The sequence below is a fragment of the Nomascus leucogenys genome, chromosome 12 (genome assembly GCF_006542625.1).
Source record: "Nomascus leucogenys isolate Asia chromosome 12, Asia_NLE_v1, whole genome shotgun sequence".
In the NCBI taxonomy this organism is placed as follows: Eukaryota; Metazoa; Chordata; class Mammalia; order Primates; family Hylobatidae; genus Nomascus; species Nomascus leucogenys.
The window spans coordinates 50225631-50253456 of record NC_044392.1 but is presented as its reverse complement, the minus strand read 5'-3'; the positions used below and the strand labels follow the sequence as shown (position 1 = coordinate 50253456).

Sequence of the window (27826 nt, the reverse complement as noted above, 5' to 3'; positions counted from 1 at the left end):
CTAATAAACTGCGATGAGACATTTAAGCTCTGTTCCAAAGAAGTGAACGACTCTTTCACCACCCCTTGCATCCCAAATCTTCGGTTCCAGCAGAGTTCTTGCCGCAGAGGTTCCTTAGGAGCACCCCGCGCGGCGCGCGCCCGCGCATCGAACCCCACCCCTTCCCCGCGGGCCTCGGTTCAAACGACCCGGTGGGTCTACAGCGGAAGGGAGGGGGCGAAGGTAGGAGGCAGGGCCTGCCTCACTGGCCTCCCTCCCAACCCCAAGAGCCCAGCCCCATGGTCCTCCCCGCCGGCGCGCTGCTGTGGGTCTTGCTGCTGAGTCTGGGTCCCCGGGCGGCGGGGGCCCAAGGCCTGACCCAGACTCCGACCGAAATGCAGCGGGTCAGTTTACGCTTTGGGGGCCCCATGACCCGCAGCTATCGGAGCACCGCCCGTACTGGTCTTCCCCGGAAGACGAGGATAATCCTAGAGGACGAGAATGATGCCATGGCCGACGCCGACCGCCTGGCTGGACCGGCGGCTGCCGAGCTCTTGGCCGCCACGGTGTCCACCGGCTTTAGCCGGTCGTCCGCCATTAACGAGGAGGATGGGTCTTCGGAAGAGGGGGTTGTGATTAATGCCGGAAAGGATAACACCAGCGGAGAGCTTCCCAGTGCAACTCCCAAAACAGCGGGGAGTTCCAGCACGAGGTTTATAGCCAATAGTCAGGAGCCTGAAATCAGGCTGACTTCAAGCCTGCCGCGCTCCCCCGGGAGGTCTACTGAGGACCTGCCAGGCTCGGAGGCCACCCTGAGCCAGTGGTCCACACCTGGGTCTACACCGAGCCGGTGGCCGTCACCCTCACCCACAGCCATGCCACCTCCTGAGGATCTGCGGCTGGTGCTGATGCCCTGGGGCCCGTGGCACTGCCACTGCAAGTCGGGCACCATGAGCCGGAGCCGGTCTGGGAAGCTGCACGGCCTTTCCGGGCGCCTTCGAGTTGGGGCGCTGAGCCAGCTCCGCACGGAGCACAAGCCTTGCACCTATCAACAATGTCCCTGCAACCGACTTCGGGAAGAGTGCCCCCTGGACACAAGTCTCTGTACTGACACCAACTGTGCCTCTCAGAGCACCACCAGTACCAGGACCACCACTACCCCCTTCCCCACCATCCACCTCAGAAGCAGTCCCAGCCCGCCACCCACCAGCCCCTGCCCAGCCCTGGCTTTTTGGAAACAGGTCAGGATTGGCCTGGAGGATATTTGGAATAGCCTCTCTTCAGTGTTCACAGAGATGCAACCAGTAAGTGTTTGGTGATGAGCCAGGGTCTTTGTTGACAGATGTGAAAAGTCCTGGTATCTAAAACTCAGTTGCTAAGCCAGCCAGTGTTGCTTACATGAACTGTTACTGACTTCCCTGGTTATTGATTCATAACATGCATTGGTTATTCACATTGTTAGCCATTGATTCCACCTATTATTTATTGAGCAACTACTGGTTGGTCATTAGGTAAAATGTCTTACTGCTCATTAGGTGATTATTGACCAAATAGTTAATAGTTAAGATTGGAAATACTTTTTTTTTTTCAAGACATAGTTTCACTCATTGCCGAGGCTGGAGTGCAATGGCGTGATCTTGGCTCACTGCAACCTCTGCCTCCCAGGTTCAAGCAATTCTCCTGCCTCAGCCTCTTGAGTAGCTGGGATTATAGGCACCCACCACCACGCCCGGCTAATTTTTTTTTTTTTTTTTTTTTAGAAGAGACAGCATTTTACCATGTTGGCCAGGCTGGTCTAGAACTCCTGACCTCAAGTGATCCACCCGCCTCGGCCTCCCAAAGTGCTGGGATTATAGGCATGAGTCACCATGCCTGGCCCTGGAAATTCTTTTTTTTTTTTTTTTTTTTTTTTTTTTACAGAAAAGATCTCGCTATGTTGCCCAGGCTGGTCTTGAACTCCTGGGCTCAAGCAATTCTCCTGCCTCAGCCTTCCAAAGTGCTGGGATTACAGGTATCAGCTACTGTGCCCCTGGCCATAAGACTTTTTTTTCGAGACAGGGTCTCGCTCTCATCACTCAGGCTGGAGTGTGGTGGCGCAGTCACAACTCACTGCACCCTCCATCTTCTGGGCTCAAGCAATCCTCCCACCTTAGCCTGCTGAGTAGCTTAGACTACAGACATGCACCACCATGCCTGGCTAACAAGATCTCGCTATGTTGCTCAGGCTGGTCTCCAACTCCTGAGCTCAAGGGATCTGCTCACCTTGGCCTTCCAGAATTCTGGGATTACAATGAGCCACTGTGCCCGGCCCATAAAGTCTTTTTGATGCACAGATAATTAACAGATATGGAGGATCTTAATCAATTAAGTTTTGACCTAATACAGCTTAACAGCAACAACTGCCAAAATTTGAGGTCTTACTATGTGCACTTTACCTGAATCGATCCTCACACCCTATGAGGTATTATTATCCCTGCTTTTCAGATGAAGAAACTGAGGTTTACAAAGCTAGTAAGTGGCAGAGCCACGAGATTTAAACCAGGTTTGACACCAGTGCCCACTCTCTTCACCACTACCATTTGGGAGAACTGTCCTTCCGGGACAAGGAAGGATAGTCCTCTGCTTTACCCAGAATTAGCAAAGGTTCTGATTGACTTGATAAGGTAGTCTCAATTGATTTGGATGATAGGACTTTGAGGAGGGAAAGGTGATAAAGCATATACTTGGTCATTTTGCTTGTTTCTGTTTTTCTCCTTGTGTGTCCGATACCATTATTGCATACAAAAATAAGTAAGGGGTGGGCAGTAGGGTTGAGAGAATATGGGTTCGTGGGAGGGGGAGATGAAGCAAGGAAGGGAAAAGAATATAGATGTGGTTGTAATTTCCCTTTTTCTCTATTTTTTTTCCTTACGCAGATAGACAGAAACCAGAGGTAATGGCCACTTCATCCACATGAGGAGATGTCAGTATCTCAACCTCTCTTGCCCTTTCAATCCTAGCACCCACTAGATATTTTTAGTACAGAAAAACAAAACTGGAAAACACATTGTTTGGTCTTGTGTTTCTTTACAGAGGTACCTGAGGGAGGAGAGACATAAATCTCTTCATCCCTAAGACTGAACTGTGTAACTAGCAGCCTCTGGCTTGTTTCCTACTCCCTGTCCCTCAGGATAAAATGTTGATATTGCTCATTTTCCTCATTTCCAACATTGTTTTAAAACAAGTACTTCTTTTACAGGCTTGAAAAATCTCAAATAAACGCTAAGAAAAGGGAGTAGGAAGAACAAGGAGTTGAGCCCTTGAAAGATGACAGTGGTCTTCTTGCCTTCATAGTGCTTGGCCCTCTCTCCTCAAAAGGGCAATGTTGGTACAAAATTCCATCTCAGCCACTTTCGAGGAGTTATCTTCATTAGCTATATCCATCCTTTAATCCAACACACACCTGCAATGATTACTGTGCAACTATTTTGCTTTTTATTTGAAAAAAATGTATTTAAAAGTCCAACAACTTTTTAATATAAATTATGACTCTCAAACCTATTCCCATCACTTTATTAGTGATGGTAGCATACGTATTAGAGAAGGTAGCTAAAGGCAAGAGAGCACCAAGAAAAAAGACTGTGTCCAAAGAACAGGTATTAGAATGAGGCCGAAGATCATGGTGACCAGAGATTTCCAGGAGTCTCTAACCTTTCTACCCTATCCTGTTAACCCTTTAGATCTCTAGTATAACACTCAGGCTACTGAGGTATTTTAGGGCAACAAGCTGGGTTACTTTCAGAGCAACCAGCTTGACTGGAACTGAGAGTAAATTGGGAATGTATGACCAATCTTAGACCCTGAAAAATGGCAGAAAATACATGGAAATTTGAAGAAAAAAAAAATAGAACCTCAGTCACTGTTCTGTAGGGATAAGCAAACTGAATGGGTGGTAGAATTAGCAGAATGGATACCAGTTCCTACATTCCTGACCCCACTACCATAAAACAGGATGTTTCCTGTTGCAAAGCTAATGAGACCCCACCCTTCTTGTCTCAGAGCAGGCAGGAGCTCATCTGTCTTGTTCTGCCTTCCTAATTACCCTGGAAGGGCCAGAACGAAGAAGACCTGAGAATACTGAAAGTGCCTAAAGACCCCTACTCCTACGTCGTTTTCCCATCTAAAGCAGACTCTTCAGCCAGGGGGGCAGTGGGACCTGGTCTTCAGACAAAACTCCCTGAGTCTAATGTGTGTCTAGGACTAGGGCACAGAAATAGAGCTTAAAATTTGGGGAGGATAAGGATTATATCTACTGCTTCTCTCTCCCCTTTCCCCAATCCTACCATACCCTGTTCATATCTCTACACTACAGGAACCACTTCTCCAGAGGGCGAGAATGGAGGAGCATGGGACCTGTCCATCATAGCAACATGCGAGCACAGGCAAAACACTGAATAAAGAATTGGTTGGAGATTATGTGCAGCCCGATTGAGCCTCATTTATATGGGCTCCTAGTTCATCCATGGCTCGGGCTTAAGATGAGTAACGTGATGAGGGTAGCGTGCCAAGCAGAAATCACTTCAGAGAAAAATATCTTGACTTTAGAGTTGTGGTTCTCAAATGGAGGCGATTTTGCCCCCTAGGAGAAATTTGGCAATGTATAGAGACATTTTTGGTTGTCATAACTAGGGTGGGCCAGGGATGCTGCTAAATATCCTGTAATGCGCAAAACAGGAAACAGGTTTTCCTTACAAAGAACACTTCAGCCCAAAATGTCAAAGGCATCTCGGTTGTGAAAACTTGTTCTAGATAGAGCCTCTCCCTGCTCCCGTGCTGTGAGGATCTTAAGACTCCTAAACTCACAGATGATTGTTTTCAACCTATTTATCTCACCATCCTCAGTGATCAGAAGTCCACCTTGAGATGGACTTACTCCTAGTTCTGCCACATTCTGAGTTTCTCTCAAGACCCCTCTTCCTCCTCTCACCTGGGCCAGCAGGGAGGATGGCAGAGGGCAGGAAAGATGCCCCAAGACTTAAATGGAATGTCATCAGGTGAAGAGCTACCTCTTACCTTAACTCTTATTCGGTGGGAAACAAGGTTCCCAATAGGGATAGAGTTAAGGGCGGAGGCAACAGCAGGATGAGGATAATTAAGAGAACCTGAATTAAATTTTTAATATTTTAAAAAAGGAAAGTTGCTGGGAAGCTGGTAAACAGAAACAGAAGATTAGAGGGCTAACTAGAGAAAGAGACACTGGTATTAGCAGAGAGATACTGAGGGGCTATGAGCCTAAGGTTTGAAATCTAAAGATAAAGAGTGGAAAAGGGAGTAGGCACCCCCACCAGCCCCTGCTTTACATCTGCTTTAGTTCATTCCACGAGGAAGGAGGAGAAGGGCAGGGAGGTAGGTAGGGAGCTTCTCAGCAAAGCCAGCTTCAGCTTTGATAATCTCACCCACCTACCCCATTTAAGGAGTTCCAGGTTAAGAGTTTAAAAACAGGTGGCACCCAGACCATCATTCAGGAGACAGGAACTCAATCCAGGTTCCTAGAGAACTCCTATCTCAGATCTGAGGGTTTCCAGGGCTTCAGATGAGCTCCTCTGGCTAACCAGTAGTCACTTGATCAGTCCTGCTGCCATGACCCCATCTCCAGGAGGGGCTATAGCCAGAGGGAGTAGAGGGAGTCCAGCCCCCAAGCCTTGTGAGGCACTGTTAGGCAGATAGGGAAAAGAGGGGACCTTAGATCACTGGTTCAAGGAGGGATCTGGTAGGGGCAGCATTTCTTCTGGGCTGGAAACAGAATGGGGGTTTCAAGATGGCAGAACCTGAAATAAAAAAAAGTTTTTCTTAAAGATTAGCCTCAAAGAAAACCAAGGCTTTAGGAAGAAGGCACTACCTAGTGCAGACTTTAAGCTATTTCCACAGTGTGTTCTTTACTTCTGTCTGCACAACACCCTCTCAGTCTTTGTATATCCTACATTCTTTTTTTTTTGAGACGGAATCTCGCTCTGTTGCCCTGGCTGGAGTGCAGTGGCGCCATCTAGGCTCACTGCAACCTCCGCCTCCCGAGTTCAAGTGATTCTCCTGCCTCAGCCGCCTGAGTAACTGGGATTACAGGCGTGTGCCATCATGCCTGGCTAATTTTTGTACTTTTAGTAGAGACCATGTTGGCCAGCCTGGTCTCAAACTCCTGACCTCAAGTAATCTGCTGACCTCGGCCTCCCAAAGTGCTGGGATTATAGGTGTTAGCCACCATGCCCGGCCTAGATCCTACATTCTTGAATCTTCTCTTCTAATTCCTCCCTATCTCCCATTCTTTTTTATATTTTGAGATCGAGTCTCGCTCTGTCACACGGGCTGGAGTGCAGTGGCGCGATCTCAGCTCACTGTAACCTCCGCCTCCCGGGTTCAAGCAATTCTCATGCCTCAGCCTCCCAGGTAGATGGGACTACAGGAGTACACCACTGTGCCCGGCTAATTTTTGTATTTTTTGGTAGAGACAGGGTTTTGCCTCGTTGGCCAGGCTGGTCTTGAACTCCTGGCCTCAAGTGATCCACCCATCTCAGCCTCCCAAAGTGCTGGGATTACAGGCATGAGCCACCACACCCGGCCACACCTCCCTTTCTTGCATAAGATCAGGGTTCTGAGTCAGGGTATCAGATTGTGCTGTTATGGGGGTTGAGGTGTTGGATGGGTTTCTCTAATCACTCACCATTCCATTATTGGAGCTATAAGCCCCTAGAATTGCTCCATGGCCTATCTCGGTTTCCCTTGGATCTCATCTGCTCCTGAACTGCACCTGTCTGTGAAAAAACAGATGTGAAACACCTTCCTAAGTCTTCATATCCTACAGTAAGAATTCTACTTTGTGCCCTCCAGGGAAGAGGTTGACGCCATCTCCTTGACAATAGCAGCCATCTACTAACCGCCATTCCTCCTAGGGGAGTCTCAATGCCTCTTTTCACACTGGCCTTCATGAGGATGAGGTAAAATGGGTCTTTTACTAATAATATTCCCTCACAATGGATTCTCCCTATATATCTGAGTTTCAGGATCTGGGAAAAGACTATCTCTAGACCCATTTCCCTTATTTTGGGAACAGAAGTGCATCTTAGACATTATTTAGGACGAAGGTGCTCAGCTTTTTTCCTGTCTCAACATTCCTAAATATATGATTTACTGTGGCACTGAGATAGCAGTTCTTAATTAGGAGAAGGGAGGGTTATAAGTTTTTGGAAAAAGCCCTCCAACTATTAAGATATATATACCCCCTACCCCAATGAAGAACAATCTGCTAAGGTGTAAAGATAAGAGAACCTAGGCCCAGACACCTAAAATGTCAGGTCTCGGGTTTCCACAACTGGTGACCAGGACTAGAATCCCAGGTTTTTACTTCCCCATTGAGTATTTTCGTATGTCCCTAGCTTGAACTTTCAAAAAGAGGGAACGGTTATAGACCTCACCCCCGTTATCAACCTCTCCCCATTTCCTTGTTACCATGGCAAGTCCGTCTCCGGCCCCCATCTCCCCTGAGCCAATGTGAGTCAGGTGGACAAAATTCATTGGTTCCCCAATCATGGTCCGGTCAATCCGTCTTCTCTTCTTCTTCTGCTTGGAGAAGATAAGGAGTCATGTCTTAAGGCCCCTCCTCCAGTCATCATGGAGGAAGGGAAAAGAGTCTTCAAAACCACTAAAAAGCTAAGGGCCTGGTGGGAAGAGGGGATGTGGCATTTTAACAGGGAAATCACTAGGGCATGAAAGGCAAAGCTGGAACAACAAAAGCACACAGAAGACATGAACCAGAGTAGTGAGGGCAGTGGCCTGCAGAGTGAACACTGGACGAAGAAAGGACACGTCAAAGTCACCTCTGACTGATGACGAAATAATGGGGAAAACTGACAGGTATGCAGCTCCACCTACAAACCCCACCCAGCCCAGAATGGACAGGAACAGGGGGTAATAGCTAGGACTATTCACTTCTTCTATCACCCAGTCCCCTTTATTCCACATATACAGCTGCCTGACCATAGAAGCTCCTGACACAGAGGGAGGCAAGAAGTGTGCTTTTTAGATGGCAGATCCTAGATGGTGTGGCTATGTCACAGCATACGGTAACTGACTGCTCTTTGGGTTAGGATGGGGGTGGGGAGACTCACCGGCTGGGGTTTCTCTACCACACAGCAGCCCAGTTTGTGCCAAAATTCACTCATGTTCCCTGATGGTTCCAGCTTCACTCCTCTGTCTGAGGCCCCAAAGGGCTCTTTCCCTGGTGTTTGGACGACCCACTCCTCACTCTCCCCAGATACACCACCACCCTGGGTTCACTCAGCTGGATGGGTCCAGAGAAAGTGGAATCCCTGGAACCTTTAACTGAGCAGTGAAGGTCAGTGTCTCAGAGCCTGAGAGATGAACAGGACCAGAGAGAGAGGTGAGCAGGCAGGCACAAGGTTATGTCTTCCTCAGACTCGGAACCCTGGATTAGAAGAAAGTAAAAAGAAAGATCAATGAGAAATCTCCCCCTCCCCCAATCCTTGAGAAACCTCCTGATGAGCCTATATCTTCCCAGTCCTCCCTGAGAGGCCCTAGACCTGTACGTCAACACTCGTTCCCAAACACTATGAACCTCAGTTTCACTCTAAGAAAAAGGAACAGAACCAAAAGGACACCAAGGGGTTAAGGAGCAGTGGCTGGTGGTACCAAGGGAGAGGAAGGGGGCTAGAGGCACTTAGAGTTAAGAGGATGGACGAGGACCAAAGGATAGTGGCAGAAATTAGCAAAGTTTGGGGTGATACAAGCTCCAGCTCCCTTCTCTCTGAGTTTAGGGCAGAAGGGGAAGGGCATTTAAGTGACTCTGAAGAGGAAATAGTGGTTTTTTGTTCTCACAAACAAGGTCTCCACCCTGTCCCTGCCTTTTTTCTTACCTTGCCCTGAATGCCTAGAGTTTCTTTAAGAACAGGAGAGCCCTGGACCACTGAGGTCCTAGGAGACTAACTGGCCGGTTGGCCCTCAGGAAAGACTTTCTACAATGAGGAGTTTCTTCCCTCTCTGTTTGCTGCCCTATTCCTCCTGATTTCCCTCCAGTGAAATCCAATCCCTCCCAGAAGCCAGTTAGCAGTTCCTTTATTACCTGACCTTGAGATCCTTCCTGAAGGCTGTGTACATTCTGTTTATCTGTGTCCTGTATCACTGCACTCCTGTGTGTACACCTCTGTTTGCACATGTGTGGCATGGCCATATCTCCACGTGTGTCCAGTACAGATCATCTGTGTACAGGTTGTGGGTACATGTGCCAGGTATCTTCTGTCCCATGAGGAATATTTTCCCCACCATCCACATGTCTTATCTGCCACTCTGCTCTGCCTCACACCCTGTAGGGCCCAGGCTCCCCTCCAGCTGTGACCTTTTCTCCCCTCCCTCTTCACCAATTCTATCCTCAAGCTTCATCAGCCAACCAGACACAAGGAACTTTCCAACAGTACTAGTGTCCAAGGAAGAACTTCCTCCCTTCTCACTACTGCCAGCCAGGGTAGGACACACCTGGGTTTCTTCTTAGACCCATTTGCATTTCCCCAGTCCTATAGTACAGACAACCTCAAAGATTCCAAAAAGGGCAGTTTCATAAATATGACACTTTAACATGAACAGGAATCTCCCTTTCTTGCAGGCCGGGAACCCTGATGCTTTGGCACCCTAGACTGATTTAAAAACAAGAGATAGGCCGGGCGTGGTGGCTCACGCCTGTAATCCCAGCACTTTGGGAGGCCAAGGCGGGCGGATCACTTGAGGTCAGGAGTTCCAGTCCAGCCTGGCCAACATGGTGAAACCCCTTCTCTGCTAAAAATACAAAAGATTAGCTGGGCGTGGTGGCAGACGCCTGTAATCCCAGCTACTTGGGAGGCTGAGGCAGGAGAATCGCTTGAACCAGAGGTTGCAGTGAGCCGAGATCGCCGTTGCAGTGAGCCGAGATCGCCATTGCACTCCAGCCTGGGCAACAAGAGCAAAACTCCGCCTCAAAAACAAACAAACAAAAAAAAGAGATAGCAGGGTGTGGTAGCATGCGCCTGTCATCCCAGCTACTGGGGAGGCTGAGGCAGGAGGATCACTTGAGCCCAAGAGTTGGAGGCTACAGTGAGCCATGTTTGCACCACTGCACTCCAGCCTGGGTGACAGGACAAGACCCTGTCTCAAATACAAAACACACACACACACACACACACACACACACACACACACACACGGAGAGGTTTTTTTTTTTTTTTTAACAGCCTTGAGATGAGATCACACAAACACTCAAATATAGCTTCTAGGGGAGGGGAGAACCCAGGAGGCTGGGATTTCTCTTACGTCCCTTCTCACCACTGGAAGGGAGGAGTAACCAGAAGGAGCGGAAGCTAAAACACGCTGTCCAGAGAGGGGAGCTGTGGTCAGTGGAACGTCAATGAGTCAGTCATAGGGTTTGTCCTGATGGTGGTGGTGGCAGGTGGTAAGGGTTGGGGGAAAATGAAGAATTAGAGGAAACCCCCAATACCAGCAGGCAGGCTGTACTGTGACTGGACTCTCTCTCAACATCCCCCACCCTGCTCAAAGCTGAGGGACAGAGGTGGATAGTGCTGGGAGGGAAGAGGAGAAGAGAGGGGGAGGAGAAGGAGAGGGAAAGGGGCAGTGGAGAGAACAAGGCCATTTCTGTTTCTTTTCCAGGGACCTGACCAGAGCAGGGTGGAGGGAAAGCGTGTGTGTGGGACTTGGCATGAAATGACCAATGATGACGAGAAGTGACCAGGAAATTCCATTCCCTAGGACATTAGGGTCTCTGAAACTTGAGGGTGGGGTCAGAATGTGAAGAAGACAGGTCAGGGTGAATGTTGTGGTAGCGCAGGGCAGTGGGGGATGGGAACAAAGCCAGAAAAGGAAGAGCCCCTGGCGGCCACTCTTCTTTAAAGCAGCCAGAAGAGAGTGGGTTGAGGAAAAATGAAGTCCTGAGCTGGTCAGCCCAGGCGGAAGAGCCACCCGAATCCAACCCCACAGTGAATAGGGAAGGGGCTGAGAAAACAACAGGAGGGATGAGGATTAGACCTCATAAGGCCACGTCCTGAGAACCAAGTGGTGCTCAGAACTCGGCCTCTCTGAGTTCCAAATGGCAAGAGTGAAATACGGAACCGGGAAAGCCACCCCCCACCCCCACCAAGATCACACTAGGACTTGAGGGTCTCAGAGCTGTTGGGAGGTGAGCAGAAGGGATGGGAAAGAGGTGCCAGGGAGGAAGGATGTACAGGCTAGTTCTCTGGTCCTGTTCGGGCCCCAAACCGGTTCTCCCGGTCCCCCCGCCTCTGGCCCTAAGGCCTCCAACCCGCGGCCTGACAAGCCCTCACATGAAGCAGCTGGAGAGAAAGAAAGAATCGAGAGAATGGCATGGGCAATTCTGGCTAGAAGCCCGGGGCAACAGCTGGTCCCTGTGTGGAGACCCCGAGACATGAGGGCTGCTGAAGGACTCTGGAGAAGCGGAGTGGACTCCATATTTCAGCCAAGTGACAGGCCCAACACCAACCTTCCCCCTCCCCAGGAAAGGTCTTCTGGGGGCTTAAGAGGAAAGAGGACTAGGCCCTAAGCCTCCCCTCCCCAAATATATTCAATCACACAGATTCCGTATCTGTCTCCTCCAACTACCCAACTCTACCCAGAAGTTCTCTGCTCTTCCCAACCCTTAACCGGATTGGGACCTCTCTGGGAATCTTTCAGACCCTCTCCCTCCCACCTCCCCCAACATTCCAGTTCCTTCTTTTCCTTCTACTCTTCAGCGGCCTCAGCCTGCGCACCCCAGGAGCGTGGATAAGGACGGCCACCCCGGGCGCGCACCCCTTTCCCACCACCCCAGCATCTCTGCAGCCCAGGACACCCGCCTCCCCCACACCCCGCATCCGGTGTGTCTCTGCCTGGCCCTGCCGGCGCGGCGGGCGGGCCAGGGGACCAACTGCACGGCCTCACCTGCTCTTCTCCACCATCCAGACGTTCAGCTACAGCTGATGGGGGTGAGGGACTCTGCTCAGTGGCCGCCAGTGTGGGCTTCCTGGGCTAGCTCTGCGGCGCGGTGGGGGAGCCGAGGACGAGCCGGCAGAGGTGGGGCTGGCTGAAGGCGGAAGCGGCGGCGACGCGATTACGAAACCCGTCCGGCTCCGAGCCGAGCGCACAGCTCCCCTCTGGACTGCGGAGGCACTGCACTGTGCGGGACGTGGGAGGGTGCCTCTGCAGCCCCTCAAGGCCGCCGCCCCTGCGGGGAGAACCGGAGAATGCGGACACCTAGATGAGGGCCGTGCATGGCACCCAAGCTGGGGCCCTGGGAATCTCACGTTCCCTTTGCGCGCCAGGCACTTCGGGGCAAAACGAAGCGGAGCCCCCCAAACCCCCAGACCTAACCAAGTTCAGAGATTCGCAGAAGCACTACCCCCACCCCAAATTTCTTGTGCTTTACCCAAAATGGAATAGGACTAGGTTTATTTACCCATTGTGAGGGTAAAGAGGCGAGTCAGGAGGAGCAGGGATTGGGAGAAGGGGTGGAAAAATATTCTGATTCTTAAAAATACCTTGTAACCTAAAGTCCTTAAATTGTGGAAGAAAGGAACACTCCTCCTTTCCATTGTAGTCTAGAGTTAAGATTTCAAATCCATAAATTAGAGGACCTAAAATTAGAGGGCAATTAACTGCTCATTCATTGAGCCCCAGTCAGCACGGGGGTGCTGGAAGAGATCGGGAATAATAGCGCAGACCAATGAGCCTAGGGAGATGCTTTCATCGTCTCTCCTTCCCTCAAGTGTTCTGGAACCTATCATTTCAATTAGCCGAGTCAGGCAGGAGGGGGCGGGGAATCCTTCCGCCCTTCTTAGGAGGGGCTGCATTGCAGGGGGAGAGTGAACTGACAGACTCAGTCACTGAAGAGGGAATAGGAGTGAGAAGATAAAGCCGTCAAAGCCCCAACAGCTTTGTATTTCTCCAGCCCGGCGCAGACCCCGGAGCCCCAGAGGCACTCCCTCCATCTTTGGAACACGCCAGCAATTGATTGATAACAGGTAAACCAAACTGAGGGAGGGGGGCAGGGGGCTGCAAAGATAGAAGAGCGGCTGCTTATGGTTGGATTGAAAGACCCCACATAAGGTGGGGGACAGCTGGAGAGAAGGGGGCGCTATGAACAATGGGTAGTTATTTCTTCACAGCATCCATGCCTTGTTACCTTGTACAGACCATTAATTTCTAACAATTTACTTGTAGTTATTTCTCAGCACCTACCTCCTTATTTCAAGTATCCTTTTCTGTAATTTATTGTCCTGTGTATTTAATATCTTAAGTCTACTTATCTTCCTTTTCAAACCATAATTTGTTTTACCAGCTATTTGATGAATTTTTAGTCCTACTGTATCTCTCTGTCCTGTACTTCCCTATACTTGCAATTTTTTTCTGTAGTGTTCTATGTTTCTCTGTAGGAGGGAGTTTGGGAGGGGGTTATATGGGATAATGTTGGGTGTAATCCTGACCTTTCTTTGGATAATCTCTTTCATTCCACCTCAAATCTTTGCTCCAAAGAAAGAGGCAGCCTAGGGTAGGAAAGGTGGGGGCCTCTGTGTTGGAGAACTGCCTGATTCCATAATGAAATCAGTATAGCCCACAGGAGCTAGGTATGGGGACAGATTCTGGAAAAGAATGATTTGCAGCTCAGTGGAATTGGTGGGGGAATGCTAATAGGAAAATCCAAGCTCTGACTGAGGCACACATTATGAGATGCCAGAGAGCTTCCGCTCCCCTCTACCACCACCTTTTCCTTCCCCCTTCCCCATGGTGGCAGCATGACACAGCAAGGCCCTGTTGAGTAGGCCTTGGATGCCCACAAAGGGTCTGGACAAAGGATATTTGGGCGTGTCTGTGTAGCTCCGAGAGAGTGTATCTTTCTAATCTATACATTTGCTAATCATGTATCTCTAAGAACACAGTGATAATTAGATACTGCCTTTGCCTAAAATACCTGGATAATTTAAAGTGAAGGATAGTGGGAAGCATTTATTGAACATATATTGTGGTACAAGGCACTGTCGAAACCCTTTAAGTAAATGATAGCGTTTAAGATAATGATAGATGTAAAGATAGATGAAGTAGGGGTGGAGAGCATTTGTGGAGGGGAAGGGGAAGCTAGCCAAAAAGGGGCCTTTTGCAAAATTTGGAGTATTTGATAATTAAATCCATATTATATTAAATAAAAAATTTCATTACTATTTACATTAGTGAATAGCATTTTAACTTCAATTTTCTGTGTAGTATTACTTTATGTTCTTGACTTGATTTTAATGCCACATATGCTTGCATGCATGTCTTTCTTGAATGTATTTGGTACCCTGTGTACATGTCTCTGGGTCAGTGACATAGAGATTTTAGGCCTTTTGAGTTAATATTTCATAAAATTTGCTTTAGCTTTTTAAATTGCAAGATAGCTCTACCAAACACTCAGGGACTGTTTGAGCAGTTTTTTATACATACTCTGGTTGTAAGAAAAGGAGTCAGTTTGTCGAAGAGCTTTTTTTTTTCTCAGATTCTAGCTTGCTCTCTACTGCCCTTTGCTTTTCCCCATTCAGATCACAATTACAGGAACAATCACCTAACCCACGGAATATCTATTCTTCAGCAACTCAGAATTCTTTTAAGTTTTGGGAATACTGGTATAGGGTTATATAAAGCTGTTGGCAACTATCCATGTACAACACAAAAAGGGATCAGATTGGGAATTATGAGACCTGGATTCTATACAAACTGGCTGGAAGTCTTCCCAAGTCATTAATTTCTAAGATGTCTTCTAGTTTTAAAATTCTATGATTTTTCCCCCCATGATTCTATTTTTTTTTTTTTTTTTTTTCAGATGGAGTCTCGCTCTGTTGCCAGGCTGGAGTGCAGTGGTGCAATCTTGGCTCACTGCAACCTCCGCCTCCCCAGTTCAAGCGATTCTCCTGCCTCAGCCTCCCGAGTAGCTGGGATTATAGGCACCCACCACCACGCCTGGCTAATTTTTGTATTTTTAGTAGAGACGGGGTTTCACTATCTTGGCCAGGCTGGTCTCGAATTCTTGACTTTGTGATCCACCTGCCTCGGCCTCCCAAAGTGCTGAGATTACAGGTGTGTGCCACCGCACCCAGCCCCATGATTCTATTTTTTAAAGAGCCTATAATGTGCCCTGCATTATACTAAGCTCATTCTGGAGAAGACTTGTCAGGGAGGAGAGAGAAAAGAACCCAGCTAGCTGGGAAAATAACTGGTAACAGTAAGAATCCCTGTAGCCACAAGTCCGTAACAGTACTGACTCCTAGGGTATGCTTCTTAGAATCTATATAGTCCCAGATTTAAGCAGTGGGTGGTTGGTTAATGGATACAACCATTTTTTGTAGCTCTCTTTCTGCACACGTCTCTGCAAAGTACTATGGAGATTATCAGAGTTGAGTATCATAGGATGATGACCTCACCTTTCCAACATGCTCCCCCACCCTGCTCCAATCCCGGCATCACCCTCCTTCTAAGCAGCTTCTCTGCTGAGTAATGCTCAGTTCCCAGGGTTTATTTTGGAACTTAAACTAAGAAGAAAAAGAACAACTCAGAATTCACTTTTAACATTAAAAACATCCTAGCCTACCCACTCACCATTCCTGAAGCCCCCACACTCTCACACATCACTGTGTTCTAGATTAACACTTTCTTTTTCTGCCTTAGTACAGTCATTTCACATTACACTGGAGCATTTTGGAACCTATTTAAGGCCATTATTTAGGAGTCTCTGGCCTGGTGAGACCCAATAGGGTGTGTTGGAGAAAGGCCTTTTGAAACTTGGGGTTCTGTTTTTGGAGGTGGTAGAATGTTCTTTCTGCTCCTTTGGTAACATTTCAACTAATGCTTCTTTTTTTTAAATTTTTATTTATTTACTTATTATAATTATTATTATTGAGACGGAGTCTCGCCCTTTCGCCCAGGCTGGAGTGCAGTGGCGCTATCTCAGCTCACTGCAAGCTCCGCCTCCCGGGTTCACGCCATTCTCCTGCCTCAGCCTCCCAAGTAGCTGGGACTACAGGCACCCGCCACCGCACCCAGCTTAATTTTTGTATTTTTAGTAGAGACGGGGTTTCACTGTGTTAGCCAGGATGGTCTCGATCTCCTGACCTCATGATCCACCTGCCTCGGCCTCCCAAAGTGCTGGGATTACAGGCGTGAGCCACCATGCCCGGCCACAACTAATGCTTCTTGACCCTTGGCTAGTAAGTAGCAGGGTGGAGGCTGTAGGCAGCTGTAATAGTCCTATAATATCAGGCAGGGCTTGGGTAGAATGAGTAGAGAAAGTGATAGATCCATTAATGCATGGAAGAGTATCTGATTCTGTTAAGAGACGTTCCAATCTGAACTTTAATTCCAAATGGATTTCCAATCCATTTGCTCTCATTATCATCAGTATACTTGAGCATTGGGATCAGAGAAAAGAGACCCCTGTTACAGCATAGGAAAGTTATTTATTTATTATTACTTTTTTTGAGATGGAGTTTTGCTCTTGTTGCCCAGGCTGGAGTGCAATGGCAAGATCTTGGCTCACTGCAACCTCCATCTCCCAGGTTCAAGCAATTTTCCTGCCTCAGCCTCCCAAATAACTGGGATTGCAGGCATGCGCCACCTCGCCTGGCTAATTTTGTATTTTTAATAGAGACAGGATTTCACCATGTTGGTTGGGCTGGTCTTGAACTCCTCACCTCGTGATCTGCCTGCCTCGGCGTCCCAAAGTGCTGGGATTATAGGCGTGAGCCACTGCGCCTGGCCAGGAAAGTTCTTTTAGCACCTGGGTTTTGTTCTGAAGGAGAGGTAGGCTAGAGAGAAATGGATTGTTAAGGCTTACCTGTGGGCTAATATATGGGAATGGCAAGGTATTAATTAAATAGTGAGGGAAAGTTAATCAGCAGCCTTGAATGGCTTTGGGTACAAAGCCCAGCACTTGTGTACAGAGAAAGTAGATTGTTTTTTACCCTTGGGGAAACTCCTAGGTATGGGGACAGATTCTGGAAAAGAATGATTATTTGCAACTCAGTGGAATTGGTGGGGGAATGCTAATAGGAAAATCCAAGCTCTGACTGAGGCATGCATCGCATCGTGAGATGCCAGAGAGCTTCCGCTCCCCTCTACCACCACCTTTTCCTTCCCTCTTCCCCATGGTGGCAGCATGACACAGCAAGGCCCTGTTGAGTAGGCCTTGGATGCCCACAAAGGGTCTGGACAAAGGATATTTGGGCGTGTCTGTGTAGCCCCGAGAGAATGTATCTTTCTAATCTATACATTTGCTAATCATGTATCTCTAAGAACACAGTGATAATTAGATACTGCCTTTGCCTAAAATACCTGGATAATTTAAAGTGAAGGATAGTGGGAAGCATTTATTGAACATATATTGTGGTACAAGGCACTGTCGAAACCCTTTAAGTAAATGATAGCGTTTAAGATAATGATAGATGTAAAGATAGATGAAGTAGGGGTGGAGGGCATTTGTGGAGGGGAAGGGGAAGCTAGCCAAAAAGGGGCCTTTTGCAAAATTTAGAGTATTTGATAATTAAATCCATACTATATTAAATAAAAAATTTCATTACTATTTACATTAGTGAATAGCACTTTAACTTCAATTTTCTGTGTAGTCTTATTTTATGTTCTTGACTTGATTTTAATGCCACATATGCTTGCATGCATGTCTTTCTTGAATGTATTTGGTACCCTGTGTACATGTCTCTGGGTCAATGACATAGAAGTTTTAGGCCTTTTGAGTTAATATTTCATAAAATTTGCTTTAGCTTTTTAAATTGCAAGACAGCTCTGCCAAACACTCAGGGACTGTTTGAGCAGTTTTTTATTCATACTCTGGTTGTAAGAAAAGGAGTCAGTTTGTCAAAGAGCTTTTTTTTTTTCTCAGATTCTAGCTTGCTCTCTACTGCCCTTTGCTTTTCCCCATTCAGAAGGCAATAAGGCCATCCCTATACATAAAATACATTAACAGTGATCTGTAATCCCAAACTGATGGAGTTAGGTAAAACTCTACAGGGTGTTGGGGGAGATGCTGGAGGAAATAGAGTAGATGAAGCTGAGTAAGTTTAAGGAAGTCATCTGGAAGAGGTGAGTTTATAGTAGTGTTTAGAAGGCAAGAAGGAAAATAGAAAGCAGAAAAGTCATGGAAGGCCTTTTCACACATACCATGAGCTATTAAACCAAAGTCAGGAGGAAGTCAAGTATTTTTAAGTATAATAGGAGTTTGGGCTAGGGGAACGGGGGTTCCTCTGTAGACTTGGAGTTTTTTTGTTTCTTTTGTTTTGTCTTTTTGTTTTTTGAGACAGGATCTCACTCTATTCCCCAGGCTGGAGTGCAATGGCACAATCTCAGCCCACTGGAACCTCTGCTTCCTAGGCTCAAGTGATTCTCCCACTCAGCCTCCCAAGTAGCTGGGACTACAGGCATGCACCACCAGGCCCAGCTAATTTTTTGTATTTTTTGTAGACGGAGTTTTGCCATGTTGCCCAGGCAGGTCTGGAACTCCTAGTCTCAAGCCATCCGCCTGCCTTAGCCTCCCAAAGTGCTGGGAATACAGGTGTGAGCCACTGAGCTCTTGAATGGAGTCCTGAAATGTGGAAAGTTTTTTTTTTTAGACAGAATCTTGCTCTGTTGCCCAGGTTGGAAGGCTCACTGCAACCTCACCCTGCTGGATTCCAGCAATTCTCGTGCCTCAGCCTCCCTAGTAGCTGGGACCACAGGCACGAACCGCCATGCCTGGCTAATTTTTTGTATTTTTAGTAGAGGCAGGGTTTCCCCATGTTGGACAGGCTGGTCTCAAACTCCTGGCCTCAAGTGATCCGCCCACTCTGCCTCCCAAAGTTGTGAGATCACAGGCATGAGCCACCGCACCTGGCTGAAACGTGGAAAGTATTTTAAGGTGGAGAATGGAGGGAGTTAAGCAAGACAGGAATGAGCATAACTGTAACAGAGGCTATACCACTGCTGGGAAGAATGGGCTAGATTTTAGAAGGCCTTGAAAATCAGACCCAAGATCCATTTGATGCAATAGCTGGTAAATAAGTCATTCCAAGATGGGAAGAAGTTTAGAAAATAGTAGAAATTCGGCCGGGCGCGGTGGCTCACGCCTGTAATCCCAGCACTTTGGGAGGCCAAAGCAGGCAGATCACGAGGTCAGGAGATCGAGACCATCCTGGCTAACATGGTGAAACCCTGTCTCTACTAAAAAATACAAAAAATTAGCTGGGCATGGTGGCAGGCACCTGTAGTCCCAGATACTCGGGAGGCTGAGGCAGGAGAATGGTGTGAGTCCGGGAGGTGGAGCTTGCAGTGAGCCAAGATCTTGCCACTGCACTCCAGCCTGGGTGACAGAGCAAGACTCCGTCTCATTGAGAAAAAAAAAAAGTAGAAATTCATAATAAAGAGTTTCTGAAGCTTGTCCAAGGGAACTTGGATTATCTCCAGAGGCAATTGGGGATGGTGAGTTTCTTTTTTTTCCTCCCCAAATTCGTTTTTACTGGTGGGCTTGGAGGATATACAATTTTCTTTCTTTAATAGAAAAAAAAAGAAAGAAATTCCTTTTTTACCGGTATGTGGAGTATCTAAGTAAGGAAAGGCCATCAGCCACAAAGAAGTTGCTGTAGCATGAAGACTGACAAGTGGTTTCTTTCTAGGAAGCTATGAGGGACCCTGTGAGTAGCCAGTACAGTTCCTTTCTTTTCTGGAGGATGCCCATCCCAGAACTGGATCTGTCGGAGCTGGAAGGCCTGGGTCTGTCAGATACAGCCACCTACAAGATCAAAGACAGCAGCGTTGGCAAAATGATCGGGCAAGCAACTGCGGCAGACCAGGAGAAAAACCCTGAAGGTGATGTCCTCCTTGAGTACAGCACCTTCAACTTCTGGAGAGCTCCCATTGCCAGCATCCACTCCTTCGAATTGGACTTGCTCTAAGGCCAAGACTTCTCTCTCCCACCACCTTGCCCTCATTGTCTTCCCTCTCAAGCCCCTTCCTTTCCACTCCTTTCCCATTTTAATCTTGTTCTCTCTCTATTGTGTTGGTGGTGCTGATGAATCTGCCAGAGTTGAGTTCTATGTATTTATTTATTTATCTATCTGTCTACTCCATTTCTCTCAAAAGCCCTCAAGTCACAAAGTAAATGGTTCAAGCAATGGAGTACTGGGTCACAGGGATTCCTCTTTTCCCCCCCAAATATTAACTCCAGAAACTAGGCCTGACTGGGGACACCTGAGAGTAGTATAGTAACGCAAAATGGAAGACTGATTTTTGACTCTATTTTAATCAGCTTCAGAGATTCCTTAAACCTTCCTAATTTCCTGCTCCAGGCCAGTAAACACAAATATTTCTTCAAGGGGTGATGAAAACCTCGGAAGTTTTAATTTGAGGTTATCTGCTATGAAACAGTATTTCTAAAAGGCTAAAGTGTTAAGTCTTTTGCTTTTTTTTGATCCTGCTCTCTTATATTCTTTTTTTTCCTCAGATAAATCAGGAGGGTAGTTAGAGGTATAAAACAGGAGGAAATATTATGGAAAATGAAAATAGGGAAAATAATTGAATCATTTTAGAAGTAGCTAATTTCTTTTCTCAAAAGAGTGTCCCTTCTTCAGACCTACTCACCTTACAACTTTGCTCCTAACTGTGGGTTGAAAACTCTAGCTAAAGAAAGTTATCAAATCTTAACATGCATTGCTACTATTATGATAGTTTCTAAGGTTTCAATTCAACCTTCTGAACAGCATAAGTCCTATTTTAGCCTTACTTCCTGCATTTGCAATATGTTAATACTGATCAGTGGGCACAGTTCTTCAGCTACATTGAGACCCTGAAATGAACAATTACATTTTGACTCTACATCTTGTCCCCAATCTTCCAAAAGTATTGATGCTGATTTGTGCTGCCATTTACTCATTTATTTAATAAAGACATTCAATCCCAGGACTGGAGTCTAGTTTTCTCTCTTCACAAGGGAAGCCATAGAAACCTGAGAAATTAGCCTTGCTTTCACACTTAGCTTATACATCTTTTTCTTTTTTATTTTTATTTTTTTGAGACAGGGTCCCGCTCTGTCACCCAGGCTGGAGTGCAGTGGTGCGGATCACCGCTCACTGCAACCTCCACCCACCAGGGTCAAGGGATCCTCCCACCTCAGGCTCCCAGGTAGCTGGGATTACAGGCGCCTGCCACCACGCCTGGCTAATTTTTGTATTTTTCATAGAGACGGGGTTTCACCATGTTGGCCAGGCTGGTCTCTAACTCCTGACCTCAGGTAATCTGCCCGCCTTAGCCTCCCAAAGTGCTGAGATTATAGGCGTGAGCCACTAAACCCGGCCTCATTTTATCTTTCTATAATAATATTCAACTTAGAGGAAGAATGATTTGAATAGCATTTAGACATTAAATGGTGAACTTCGCATTGAACAGATAATGAAACAGCAAAATCAACTTAAAATCAGAAAAGTAGTTAGGGAGACAGCTACAACCACTCTTGTGCTTGCCCACTGACTACCAACATTATATTTCAGGTAATAATTCTCCTAGGTGCCTAAGAAGATAAACGAATTCACTCAAATATGTTATCTGCTTAACTTCTGGTTTTTGTGTGCCTACTACAGGAAAGCACTGAGCCAAACAGAATGTAAACGAGGATGAGACAAGACTCCAACTCTCAAAAGAGAAACTGTAAATACCAATATGGATAGGATAGAATTGGGCAGTGTACCATAAATAAAGATGACACTATACCCTAAATAAGGATGATTTAGAGAAGTACCGAGGAGGGAGAAAAAAAAGACAAATCCTCCCTCTAGGCCATGAAAAGCCCACATCTAAAGACGGTCCCAGTCTAACGAAGAATGGGGCCAGGAAGGATAAGTAGTGCGTCCTTTTCTATTTTTACTGAGTTTTGAAGGGCCCCTTCGGAGTCCTTCAGTCATGGCAATTGGTGGGTGGAGAGAGGGATCAACTATTTGGTAAATAAAGTGACTAAATGGATTTGCAAACTCATGCTCCATCCTCTTGCAGGCCTCCAAAATGAAATGACTCAGGCCGGGCGCGGTGGCTCACGCCTGTAATCCCAGCACTTCGGGAGGCCGAGGCGGGTGAAATCACTTGAGGTCAGGAGTTCGAGACCAGCCTGGCCAACATGGTAAAACCCCGTCTCTACTAAAAATACAAAAATTAGCCCAGCGTGGTGGCGGACGCCTGTAATCCCAGCTGCTGGGGAGGCTGAGGCAGGAGAATCACTTGAACCCGGGAGGCAGAGGTTGCAGCGAACTGAGATTGCGCCACTGCACTCCAGCCTGGGCGACGGACGAAGCCAGACTCCGTCTCAAAAAAAAAAAAAAAAAAAAAGCCAGGCCGTGGCTCACGCCTGTAATCCCAGCACTTTGGGAGGCCAAGGCGGGTGGATCACGATGTCAGGAGATCGAGACCATCTTGGCTAACACGGTGAAACCCCGTCTCCACTAAAAATACAAAAAATTCTCCGGGTGTGGTGGCGGGTGCCTGTAGTCACAGCTACTCCGGAGGCTGAGGCAGGAGAATGGCGTGAGCCCGGGAGGCGGAGCATGCAGCAAGCCGAGATCGAGCCACTGCACTCCAGCCTGGGCGACAGAGCGAGACTCCGTCTCAAAAAAAAAAAAAGAAAGAAAGAAATGACTCAGTCATTTGTTTCACTGTTCTCACTGACAGCTTGGCTCTAGGGTCCTTACATTCGGGCTGTAACTGGAAAAATGTGTCCATCAGGCACCAGAACCCAATGCACAAAGCCAGGAACGTCCCAAACAGCTGCAGCTGAGGTTGGGATAAAGTAACGAGGCTTTCCTGTCAAACTAAACCTGGCCGCCCCGGACCCCGAAGAAGCAGCCAAGAGTTAAGACGCAATCTGCATGAGTGACACACGATCCGAGCCTCCCTCAGCGGTTCGCCAGGTTCTTGGCGCCAGCACCAGACCCAGGATCCGTCCCCTGCTGGAACTATTCAGACGCGCAAGATACGTGACCAGCAGTCCTCCGCCCCGTTAAATAGTCCTGCCTAGGTGCCTCGGTGACGCACTTTTCCACCTCAGAAGTGCCTCAGCAGATAGGCGATAAGCCTCGGGGGTGCATCATCTTTCTGTTAGAGTGGGAGTATGGGTTTTCTGATCATTTTCCCTTCACAGATTCCTCCGCCAGAACTCTTACTCGCGGCGTCATTTCCGCGTCCGCCATTTTGCTGCCTCTGTTTCTCCACGAGGGGGGGTTAAAGGCCCCCAAAACATGCACACATGAAAAGGGCAAAAAGTAACCGTCCTTGACAGGGAGTCTTAACTAGAGAAGGAAACGGGACTAAACTGGCGGGCTCCGTGGAAGCGCGGCCGGCAGCGTCCCGGACGAGGAGGTGAGGGGGAAAGAAGAGATGTGTGGACTGCGGGGGGCGTCAGGGCTGGAAAGGAAAGTGCCATGAGAAATCACACCGCTTCCCAGCCCAGCCTCGGACTTCTGGGTGCAGACCGCGCGGCTCCCCGTCACTGAAGCGGGGGCAGCTGGGGGAGGGGGACGGAGAGGAAGGGGATGCTGTCGGGAGGAAGGGGAGGGGACTGGAAGGAGGTGAAGAAGGGGGTGGGTGTAAGACCTGGGGCTGGGGAGCTGGACCAAGGGAAGCCCAGGCCGCGGAGGTGACCACTAGGGGGCGGCGCGGAGCCGGGGCCGAGGCCTGTCGCTGAGGCTGAGTTTGGCCCCCTGCCCCAAATTGGTTCCCATTTTTCAGACAGACATTGGTGTGAGGAACTGTAGGGTTTATGATAGAGAGGCAAACGGCGACTGTCATTCTCTGACCCTAATAATGACCTGAAAGATTACTAGTGAACTCGGTAATCTGAACGAGAGCAGTACGGGCCCCGCCTCTGTTTGTTTGCTTTTTTTTTTGCTTTTTTTTTTTTGAGACGGAGTCTTGCTCTGTCACCCAGGCTGGAGTGCAGTGGCGCAATCTCGGCTCACTGCAAGCTCCGCCTCCCGGGTTCACGCCATTCTCCTGCCTCAGCCTCTCTGAGTAGCTGGGACTACAGGCGCCCGCCACCACGCCCGGCTAATTTTTTGTATTTTTAGTAGAGACGGGGTTTCACCGTGGTCTCGATCTCTTGACCTCGTGATCCGCCCGCCTCGGCCTCCCAAAGTGCTGGGATTACAAGCGTGAGCCACCGCGCCCAGCTTTTTTTTTTTTCAAAACTGAGTCTCGCCCTGTCACCCAGGCTGGAGTGCAGTGGCGCGATTTCGGCTCACAGCAACCTCCAGCTCACTGCAACCTCCACTTCCCGGGTTCAAGCGATTCTCCTGCCTCAGCCTCCCAAGTAGCTGGGATTACAGGCGTGCGCCACCATGCACGGCTAATTTGTGTGTGTGTGTCTGTGTGTGTGTGTGTGTGTGTGTATGTGTGTGTATATATATATATATATATATATATTTTTTTTTTTTTTTTTTTTTTTTTTTTTGAGACGGAGTCTCGCTGTCGCCCAGGCTGGAGTGCCGTGGCGCGATCTCAGCTCACTGCAAGCTCTGCCTCCCGGGTTCATGCCATTCTCCTGCCTCAGCCTCCCGAGTAGCTGGGACTACAGGCGCCCGCCAACACGCCCGGCTAATTTTTTTGTATTTTTAGTAGAGATGGGGTTTCACTGTGTTAGCCAGGATGGTCTCGATCTCCTGACCTTGTGATCCTCCCGCCTCGGCCTCCCAAAGTGATGGATTACAGGCATGAGCCACCGCGCCTGGCAATTTTTGTTTATTTTTAATAGAGGCGAGGTTTCACCATGTTAGCCAGGCTGATCTCGAACTCCTGACCTTAGGGGATCCGCCCGCCTTGGCCTTCCAAAGTGCTGGGATTACAGGTGTGAGCCACGGCTCCCGGCCTCGCCTCTCCTTCTTTCACAGTTGTTTGTACAGCTGGCTGCCCAGTGGGGACTTGAGCAATACTAAAAGAACCATAGATTCTTCCATTGCAATTCTCCTTTCCGTTGGCTGTCTCTTGTTTTCACATACTTCCGTGAGCCAGAGGTCATCCCATTCCTCTCCCTTTTCCCAAAAGGGCTTTCTCTCTAGGGGGTCCCCCCCAACACAAAGTCTTTGGAAAGGGACAGTCTATGGCTTACTATCAACGATGTAACAAAATTTTGACCATCCAGGACCATATTTTCATCTAATCACTTGGTCCACCCAATCCAGTAGAGATGTTCTCAGGCATGTATTTTCACACGTGCTTTGATGACAATAAAGAGAAAACTGCCCCATCCAGATTCTTAAATAAACAAAAGTGATTACTGTAATTATCTTGGATAATAGAGTACTTTGTTGTCAAGAGCTCAAGCACTTCATGAATTATTAAAACACACACTTATTGAAAGGTTTTGGCCGGGCGCAGTGGCTCACGCCTGTAATCCCAGCATTTTGGGAAGCTGAGGTGGGAGGATCCCTTGAGCCCTGGAGTTCTGGACCAGCCTGGGCAAAATAGGGAGACCCCTGTCTGTACAGAGAAAAAAAATTTTATTTTTAATCAGCTGGGCGTGGTAGTGCCACTGGTGGTCCCAGCTACTCAGGAAAGTGAGGTGGGAGGATCACTTGAGGTCGAGGCTGCAGTGAGCCGTGATTGCGCCACTGCACTCCAGCCTGGACCACAGAGTGAGGCCCTGTCTCTTTAAAAAACAAACAGGCCGGGCGTGGTGGCTCTGGCCTGTAATCCCAGCACTTTGGGAGGCCGAGGCGGGTGGATCACCTGAGGTCAGGAGTTCGTAGACTAGTTTGGCCAACATGATGAAACTCCGTCTCTACTAAAAATACAAAAAATTAGCCAGGCGTGGTGGCACACACCTGTAATCCCAGGTACTCAGGAGGCTGAGGCAGGAGAATGGCTTGAACTCGGCAGGCAGAGGTTGCAGTGAGACGAGATTGCGCCATTGTACTCCAGCTTGGGCAACAAGAGCAAAACTCCATCACAAACAAATAAACAAACATACTTTATGCAATCCCCTATTGATATCTATTTAGGTTCTTTTCAATCTTTTTATTTCTTTTTAGTTTTACTTTTAGAGACAGAGTCTTGCTGAGTACTTTATCCCATCCCCTATTGACATATATTTAGGTTCTTTTCCATCTTTTTCTATTTTTTTATTTTTAGAGATAGCGTCTCGGCCGGGCGCAGTGGCTCACGCTTGTAATCCCAGCACTTTGGGAGGCCGAGGTGGGCGGATCACGAGGTCAGGAGATCGAGACCACGGTGAAACCCCGTCTCTACTAAAAATACAAAAAAAAATTAGCCAGGCGTGGTGGCGGGCGCCTGTAGTCCCAGCTACTCGGAGAGGCTGAGGCAGGAGAATGGCGTGAATCCGGGAGGCGGAGCTTGCAGTGAGCCGAGATTGCGCCACTGCACTCCAGCCTGGGTGACAGAGCGAGACTCCGTCTCAAAAAAAAAAGAGAGACAACGTCTTGCTCAGTCACCCAGGCTAGAGTGCAGTGATCATAGCTCATCGCAGCCTTGAACTCCTGGGCTCAAGTGATCCTCCCATCTTAGCCTCCTGAATAGCTAGGACCACAGGTGTGGGCCACTACACCCTGCTAATTTTTTTATTTTTGTATTTTTGTGGAGACAGAGTCCCTCTGTGTTGTCCCGGCTGGGATCAAATTCCTGGCTTCAACTGATCCTCCTGCTTTGGCTTCCCAAAGCACTGGGATTTATTTTATTCATCTCCAAAATCCTAGAAGGCAAGTGAGAGAGATTTTGTTTCCTTAGTTTATGTGTAGGGAAAGTGGAGGTACAGCCAGCAAGGGAGAATATTGTTAGTTGTTGGTAGTCAAGGAGTCAGAAGTGCCTAGACTGTTTTCTGATGTATCAGGCTTCATCTCTTGTCTGGTCGATGGGCCACCAGGCAGGTATTGACCACCTGCCAGAACCAGCATGGACAAGATACTGGGAGAATGGGACATAGTTCCCTTCAAAATGCTGTTTTTTGTTTGTTTGTTTTTTGTTTTGTTTTATTTTAAGTGAAAGCAAGTTGATTGAGAAAGTAAAGGAAGGCCAGGCGCGGTGGCTCATCCCTGTAATCCCAGCACTTTGGGAGGCTGAGGCGGGCAGGTCACAGGATCGGGAGTTTGAGACCAGCCTGGCCAACATCGTGAAACCCCGTCTCTAATAAAAATACAAAAATTAGCTGGGCATGGTGGTGTGCATCTGTAGTCCCAGCTACTTGGGAGGCTGAGGCAGGAGAATCACTTGTACCCAGGAGGCGGAGTTTGCAGTGAGCCAAGATCGCGCCACTGTACTCCAGCCTGGTGACAGAGCGAGTCTCTGGCTAAAAAAGAAAGTAAAGAAATGAAGAATGGCTACTCCATGGGCAATAATTTTATGGTTATTTCTTTTTTTTTTTTTTGAGACGGAGTCTCGCTCTTTCGCCCAGGCTGGACTGCAGTGGTGCTATCTCGGCTCACTGCAAGCCCCGCCTCCCGGTTCATGCTGTTCTCCTGCCTCAGCCTCCTGAGTAGCTGGGATTACAGGCGCCCGGCTAATTTTTTGTATTTTGAGTAGAGACGGGGTTTCACCATGTTAGCCAAGATGGTCTTAATCTCCTGACCTCGTGATCCTCCCGCCTCGGCCTCCCAAAGTGCTAGGATTACAGGCGTGAGCCACCGCGCCCGGCTGGTTATTTCTTGATTATATGCTAAACATGCCTCCTCTTTTTTTTTTTTTTTTTTTGTTCAGGCGGAGTCTCGCTCTGTCGCCCAGGCTGGAGTGCAGTGGCGTGATCACGGCTCACTGCAAGCTCCACTTCCTG

At 48.1% G+C, this 27826-nt stretch overlaps 4 protein-coding genes across 8 annotated transcripts in view; 3 read left to right on the top strand and 1 right to left on the bottom strand.

The window, feature by feature from the left end:
* The first annotated feature begins 148 nt into the window (after positions 1–148).
* C12H1orf56 (chromosome 12 C1orf56 homolog) lies at positions 149–4426 on the top strand. The gene is made up of 3 exons (XM_003259213.4): positions 149–1283; positions 2895–2911; positions 4331–4426. The coding sequence occupies exons 1-3, from the start codon at positions 279–281 to the stop codon at positions 4410–4412; spliced, it is 1104 nt and encodes a 367-aa protein (XP_003259261.2). The 5' UTR covers positions 149–278; the 3' UTR covers positions 4413–4426.
* On the bottom strand, positions 3431–12114 carry CDC42SE1 (CDC42 small effector 1). Of its 3 annotated transcripts, none has more exons than XM_003259210.3 (6): positions 11944–12114; positions 9089–9224; positions 8118–8434; positions 7459–7569; positions 6674–6764; positions 3431–5786 (listed from the first exon to the last, which is right to left on the bottom strand). In XM_003259210.3, exons 3-5 carry the CDS (start codon positions 8169–8171, stop codon positions 6690–6692), a joined length of 240 nt encoding a protein of 79 aa, XP_003259258.1. In that variant the 5' UTR covers positions 8172–8434; positions 9089–9224; positions 11944–12114; the 3' UTR covers positions 3431–5786; positions 6674–6689. The 3 variants fall into 3 exon arrangements, with proteins under 3 accessions (XP_003259258.1, XP_030680455.1, XP_003259257.1); XM_030824595.1 differs by having other exon boundaries at positions 3451–5786; positions 9094–9224; positions 11944–12085; XM_003259209.3 differs by lacking the exon at positions 9089–9224 and having other exon boundaries at positions 3451–5786; positions 11944–12087.
* Positions 11873–20970, top strand: MLLT11 (MLLT11 transcription factor 7 cofactor). The gene is made up of 2 exons (XM_003259211.4): positions 11873–13022; positions 19686–20970. Exon 2 carries the CDS (start codon positions 19692–19694, stop codon positions 19962–19964), a length of 273 nt encoding a protein of 90 aa, XP_003259259.1. The 5' UTR covers positions 11873–13022; positions 19686–19691; the 3' UTR covers positions 19965–20970.
* A 2259-nt stretch (positions 20971–23229) lies between these two features.
* The window catches only part of GABPB2 (GA binding protein transcription factor subunit beta 2), a 51942-nt gene continuing 47345 nt past the window's right edge, over positions 23230–27826 (top strand). For 2 of the 3 annotated variants that reach the window (XM_030824590.1, XM_003259207.4), the window contains exon 1: positions 23232–23409. The gene's annotated coding sequence lies outside the window, so the exon portion shown is untranslated. Of the gene's footprint in view, positions 23410–27826 lie in introns of all 3 variants that reach the window. The other variant, XM_030824584.1, reaches the window with a different exon arrangement.